The sequence below is a fragment of the Rattus norvegicus genome, chromosome 1, assembly GCF_021556685.1.
Source record: "Rattus norvegicus strain SHRSP/BbbUtx chromosome 1, alternate assembly SHRSP_T2T, whole genome shotgun sequence".
Taxonomy (NCBI): Eukaryota; Metazoa; Chordata; class Mammalia; order Rodentia; family Muridae; genus Rattus; species Rattus norvegicus.
Genome location: NC_141534.1, coordinates 195,654,815 through 195,660,814, shown reverse-complemented (window position 1 = coordinate 195,660,814; position 6,000 = coordinate 195,654,815). Strand labels below are relative to the sequence as shown.

The 6,000-nt window shown below is 48.8% G+C and overlaps 1 protein-coding gene across 2 annotated transcripts in view; it reads right to left on the bottom strand.

The window, feature by feature from the left end:
• The window catches only part of Itgam (integrin subunit alpha M), a 50,401-nt gene continuing 44,401 nt past the window's right edge, over positions 1-6,000 (bottom strand). For both annotated transcript variants that reach the window (XM_087624257.1, NM_012711.2), the window contains exons 17-30: positions 5,408-5,562; positions 5,184-5,315; positions 4,960-5,033; positions 4,593-4,734; positions 4,387-4,506; positions 3,757-3,836; positions 2,914-2,997; positions 2,500-2,575; positions 1,918-2,025; positions 1,725-1,808; positions 1,508-1,621; positions 1,325-1,426; positions 997-1,107; positions 1-522 (exon numbers count right to left, since the gene is read on the bottom strand). In XM_087624257.1, coding sequence (XP_087480383.1) covers positions 451-522; positions 997-1,107; positions 1,325-1,426; positions 1,508-1,621; positions 1,725-1,808; positions 1,918-2,025; positions 2,500-2,575; positions 2,914-2,997; positions 3,757-3,836; positions 4,387-4,506; positions 4,593-4,734; positions 4,960-5,033; positions 5,184-5,315; positions 5,408-5,562 — 1,454 coding nt within the window. In that variant the 3' untranslated portion in view covers positions 1-450. The remainder of the gene's footprint in view (positions 523-996; positions 1,108-1,324; positions 1,427-1,507; positions 1,622-1,724; positions 1,809-1,917; positions 2,026-2,499; positions 2,576-2,913; positions 2,998-3,756; positions 3,837-4,386; positions 4,507-4,592; positions 4,735-4,959; positions 5,034-5,183; positions 5,316-5,407; positions 5,563-6,000) is intronic.

Sequence of the window (6,000 nt, the reverse complement as noted above, 5' to 3'; positions counted from 1 at the left end):
TAAAAATTAGATATACCCAATTTATTAATTCAGCATTGTTCACAATAGCAAATGGCTGGAAATAATATGTCCAAAGGAGATTACATTAAATGTTAAATATGTTAAATCACAAGGGAATACTCTGAGCTACTTTATAACTTATATAAAATTATTTGAGCATATTAATAAAAAGACAATATGCATAACAGTAAAAAAGTGCTACCACTTGTTTAAAACCGTGTGTGTGTGTGTGTGTGTGTGTGTGTGTGCGCGCGCGTGCTGTTCTTTGCTGTTCTGACTTCCAACACACACACACACACACACACACACACACACACAGAAACTCCATTTCTGTATAAGACGTCACGGCAACAGTCTTCTAAAGGACATGTCTGTCCACCAGCCTCGCTGTTGGTCTGACCGTCTAGACCTGCTTGTTGTTGGAGAGGTCACTCCATGGAACAAAGGCCATTACTGAGGGGGGCCATCTTGGGGAGCGGCTTCATTCATCATGTCCTTGTACTGTCGTTTGAAAAAGCCAAGCTGTCAGGGTAAAGACACAGGGTAAGGCCACAGAATCCATGGTTGCAGGTCAAGATCAGACAAAACCAAAAAGAGAAGGGGTGGGGGAGACAAAGACAGACAGACGGACAGACAGACAGACAAGATGACTAAGGGGGACAAAGATTGACAGGGCAGAAAATAAAAAGGACCGGGGGAAATCAGGCAGGGAGAGAAACAGCATCCATGCTGGGGGCCAGGAGAAAATGTAAAAGGGAACAGGTATCACTCTTTCTCTGGTGGTCACTGTGAACCAGGGGCATCTTAGTTACTCTGCACGTATTAAATTAATTCTCTGTAAAATGGGCGTTCACAGTATTGTTTTACAACTGAAGAAATCTAGGCACTGAGCGAGCCACGACCCAGAGTCGCAGAGTTAGCAGCAATACTGAGTCAAACCCAATAATGGAGCTGCTGAGGAGATGGGGAGAGGGGACAGAAAGAATCGGGAAGCACCTTGTACAGGCCAGCAGTGATGAGAGCCAAGAGCACCAGGCCTCCGACGGAGCTGCCCACAATGAGTGGTACAGGGTTGTGAACTTTATATGGCTCCACTTTGGTCTCTGTCTAGGGAAGAAAGAAGAGAAATCGTATAGCAGAAGAGATACACCTCAAACTTCTGGAAAGTTCCCTGAGCTCAAGGGTTAACCACTCCTGGCAATCACACCACCAACCACAGGCCTCACTCCTCTTCCCACTTGCTTCTCTTGCCAACCCAGAGATGAGATCCCTCACTCCAGCTCCTGCCTCCCTACAACACCCCACCCACGCCTGAGATGGGTACCTGAGCCTTCACAAACGTCTCCTGCCCCGGAAGTAGGGCAAATGCGGAGTCGTTAAAGAGGATCTCGGCAGTGCTCACAAGCAGGAGGTGGTCGTGAGAAGTCTGTGGGAGAGAGCAGAGTGGGAGGAGGCCGAGGGGCTGGGCTGTCATGGCCATACCCAGAGACCTCAGAATACAGCATACCTCGATGTACCAGTCAAATAGCAGATTGCCCTGGAGGGTGACGTTGAATATTTCTTTACTGTTGAAGGAAGGGATGTCACACTGGATTCTCTTGCAGACTGCAACAGAGCAGTTCTGGAAGAGGAAGGCCAAAAAAAAAAAACCAGAAGACTAAGACTGAGGAAGACCAAGATGGCCATGTGAGTGTCCTTGAGGCGGGAGCCCACCGTGTTCTTACCAGCACTGGGGTCCTTTCAAGCTCATCCTGGAACTTGGAGTGAGAGGGGGATTTCTGCTCAGTGCGACAGACACTTGAGAGGTTCTGAGGAAAGAGATACCAAGAAGAGAGAAGAGAGTGCTGGTCTCTGGTCCTGCCGAAGGGACAGTCAGAAGAGTCAAGAAACAGATCTTAGGGACCCAGCTGGACTCACCTGGGAGAAGGTGACCTGGGGAGGATCCCATATGGTCACCTTGTTGATCTGGACAGGGATCCAGAAGACCACGCTGACAGGGAAGCTCCTCTGGCCCAGGTTGTTGAACTACATCAGAAAAGAGGGAGTGAGGGCTCCAGTCTTGTGGTCTAGCTAGCTCTTGGAATTGCTCCCCATTTCCTATAGCCGAGGGCCACTGAATAAGGCCTAAGCATCCTGCTCTTCAGAGAAATGGGCGCATGTAAACAAATGCCAACCACACACGTAAGGCAGGCTGGCTCATCTTAAGTTCTAGCTCTGCCACTTGCCAGCCGTGAGAATCTAGACACAATTCATGAGTCTCTCTGACCCTTAGTTTCTACATCTATAAACAAGGGAAAGCAAGAGTGTTCAGGGGCCTGATAGACTGATAAAGGGTGTGTGTGTGTGTGTTGGGGAGGGGTGTAGCTCAAACTTAGAGCTGTGCCTGACACACAGGAAACTCAGTATTCATGCTTCCTATGATTGCTTCTGCCTTCTCTTTACATCAAGTTCCCTTCTTCTCAGCATCCTCTCAGGACCCAGGCTTGCCCAGCTCCTCACCTGGTACTGATGCTGTATGACCTTACTGGTCATCTCTGAAGCTGTGAAGTTGAGATATTTGATAGAACTCTCACCACTAAAAGAGAAAAAGAGGGGACAACAGGTGGCAGAAGATGAAGGTGTCCTGAAAGGGGGGGGGGCTTGAACTGAATATACAGAGATTAGGAAGGTGGTAATGCAGCCCTCAGAGGCAATGTCTGTCAGACACTGAGTGTGTGGGTTTGGGCATGCGTGCGCGAGTGCACACACACACACACACACACACACACACACTTCCTTCATACATACACACACACACACACACACACACACACACACTTCCTTCATACATACACACAACACAAGGCAGCGAATGAACACAATGACAAAGCTGGCGGTGTCCAGCCTGAGGGGACGGGTGGGGTGGAGCAGCACCTGGTGACGACCATGTAGATGGCGTACTTCACAGGCAGCTCCAACTGAGACTCAGTTTTGTCGGTCCTGGACACGTTGTTCTCGCTGAAAGGAAAGCAGTTCTTATCCACCTCTAAGAACTGAGACTCGGCCCCCCACAGCTCTCCACATCGTGGGGGGGGAGGTGTCAGAAAACAGCTTATGGGAGCTGGTTTGGTTTGCTCTTTCCACCATGTGGGTTCCAGGGATTGAACCTGGGCCATCAGGCTTGGCAGCCTTACCTGACAAGCCATCTCAGAGATCTCTGTCTATGCTTACTGCTGTCATGGGTGGGGGACGGGTTCATACACGCCACAGCACATATGTTATAAGGTAGAGGACAACTTTGTCGTCAGTTCTCTCCTTCCACCTTCACATGGGGGTCCAGGGAAGGAATGGAAGGCATCCCTCTTCACCCACCGAGCCACCTCACAGGCCCTGCCTAAGCTGGTCTGAAGCCTGGACACCTCCAAGCTCCAGGTTTTGCCAGGTGAGTGCTTCCTTCTACCTTTATGCCGTCGCTTGACTTACTCACACCGTAAATACTTCAGGAGTCTTCTCTCAACACGGCATCCCGACCACTACCACTACTCGCTCCTTTATTTTATGCTGTCTTATGGTTACCAGTTTCCTTGCCTGTCTGAATCATTGAGCGTCAGCCGTCTCCTTCATTACCATTGCCCCCAGCAGTCCACACAATCAATGCCTAGCACTTAGGTGTGCACTCAATCAGTGCTTGTGGAATAAACTGGTCATCAAAACAGAGAGCCAGCAGAGAGAAGAAAAAGGTCCGTCCTGGGTAAGGGGCTTTGTGGGAACAGGTACCTGGTCACAACGACCTTGAGGAGCAGTTTGTTCCCAAGGGAGGCATCAGAGTCCACATCAAATGTGACATTAAACGTGACCTGGCATCGGAGAATGGAGACAGTGATTAAAAATGGTAAACAGTAAACAGCACAGTCATTGGCCAACCACCAAATGGGATAAATCAAACATGATCTGCCCACACAAAAGAATATTGTTCAAAACTTAGAAAGGAAGAAGGGAGGGCGGGAGGAAAGGAAGGAGGGAGGGAGGGGGGAAAGTGGTCCTTAAAAATGTAATGGTTTTCGGTCCCCAGCTCCGAAAAAAAGAACCAAAAAAAAAAAAAAAAACGTAACGGTTGATGAAAAAAAGCCAACCATACAACTGCATGTGTCTGTGGATCAGAGATATGCGGAGGAGGTAAATTAGGAGCCCCAGGGGCCATTAGCAAGGTCTCAGATTGATCAGAGTGATGGATGCATAATTCTAAGAATACCTACAAGCCACCGGATTGTACACAATGGGTGAGTTTATGGGATGTTTTTACATCTCAATAAAGCTGATTTATGGGTCAGAGAGAAGAAATGATTTTAAGACAAGAATCCCATAAGATGACAGCAGACAGAGGACAGCAGGGGACAGAGCTCTGACCTCAGAATTAGCGGGAAAGATGGGATGGTTTATATCCCAGATGGTGCTCTTCAGAACCCCTTGCCCTTCAGAAGAACTGGGCTCAGCTATCACACGCCAAGGCTTCTTGGAGAACTGGTTCTGGAACCAAGGCAGACAAATGTAGTACTGCCAGCCATGGGGAGGTGAGGAAGGCAGACCCAAGAAACTGAAGAGGATTTGGCTACCTGGCTTGCTGACACCTTCCGGTAAGACAAGCCAGATGGGTAATAACAGGTAACCTTGGTCCCATAGGAATCCTCGCCATCATTTCTCAGAGTCACACTCACGTCAAAGTCCCGGGAGTCTCCCACCACCAAAGTGTTCACGCTGGGGGGGAATAGCAAGACAGGCTATGAGGTGTCAAGGGCTTCCCTGAAGCAAGTCTGTTTTGATGGAGAGAGGCTGCAGACACTTGGAGAGACAGGGCCATGAGCAGAGCAGGCACTAAGAACCTCGTGCCCCACAAATATCTCTGAAGAAGCCTAGGCTCCCTCAGAGGCCAGGAGCACATCGATTCAGGTCTGAGGGAATCAATAACAGAAAGGCACTCACCGTATGGAACTCACGGTGATGCTGAGATCATCCTGGCAAATGGTGTCATTGCCACAATTCTTCTCAAAGGGAAACTAGAAAAAGAGTATGATCAAAAGGAGGGTAAAGGAAATGGTTAAAGGAACAATAAAATGTTTAAATGAAGTAACATAAAAAAGCAATGTTCTAGCAAGCCCACTCTGTTCTATCCTCTCCTCCTGCGGGGCCCCAACTCCAGGACTCACCATAGCTGTGAAGATCCTCTGAGCCTCCATAGCCAGAACTGGCCGAAGGTCCCTAGAGGACCGCAAGGGCTCCCCAACCAGTGTGTAATTAAGGCGCAGGATGATGGGACTCACTGAGTTGTCCACACAGTCCTAAGAGATAGCAGGGATAGAAGGATCTGCCTTCTTCAGTTTCCTAAGACCACCCCACCCTCAGCCAGGAGATCAGACATTTGCCGCCTCACCGGTAAAATTAGCTTCAGGGTTTCACATTTCTGTGTCAATCCAAAGACCCGGATGCGCCTGAGTATGCCGTTCTTTGTTTCATCAAAGAAGGCTCGGACAACTGAGCGGCCGGGGTCTAAAGCCAGGTCATAAGTGACAGTGCTCTGGATGTCTCCTGAAAGGAGAGGGCACATTGATCAGGAACCAGGCAGGGAGAGGTTTGTGGCCACAACTCTGCTCCAAGATGTGGAATTCTCTACATATCATCTCACCCCTCTGCCTCTTAATTCATTACTTTCAAAGTAAGAATAAGAACAATTATCCTTTGTAAGTAATTTAATTATAGGGGTTGGGGATTTGGCTCAGTGGTAGAGTGCTTGCCTAGCAAGCTCAAGGCCCTGGGTTCGGTTCCCAGCTCCAAAAAAAAAAAAAAAAAAGTAATTTAATTATATCTCAAGTAGGAAGAAGGAGTAGGGAAAGAAGGGGAGAAGGGAGGGGAGGAGGAGGGAAGGGAAGGGGGAGGGGGAGAGGGAGGGGGAGGGGGAGGAAAGGTATTGTCCACTAAGTCCTCCAAAGGTTGTGGCTATTCTGTAAGATGTCAGAAAACTATTTT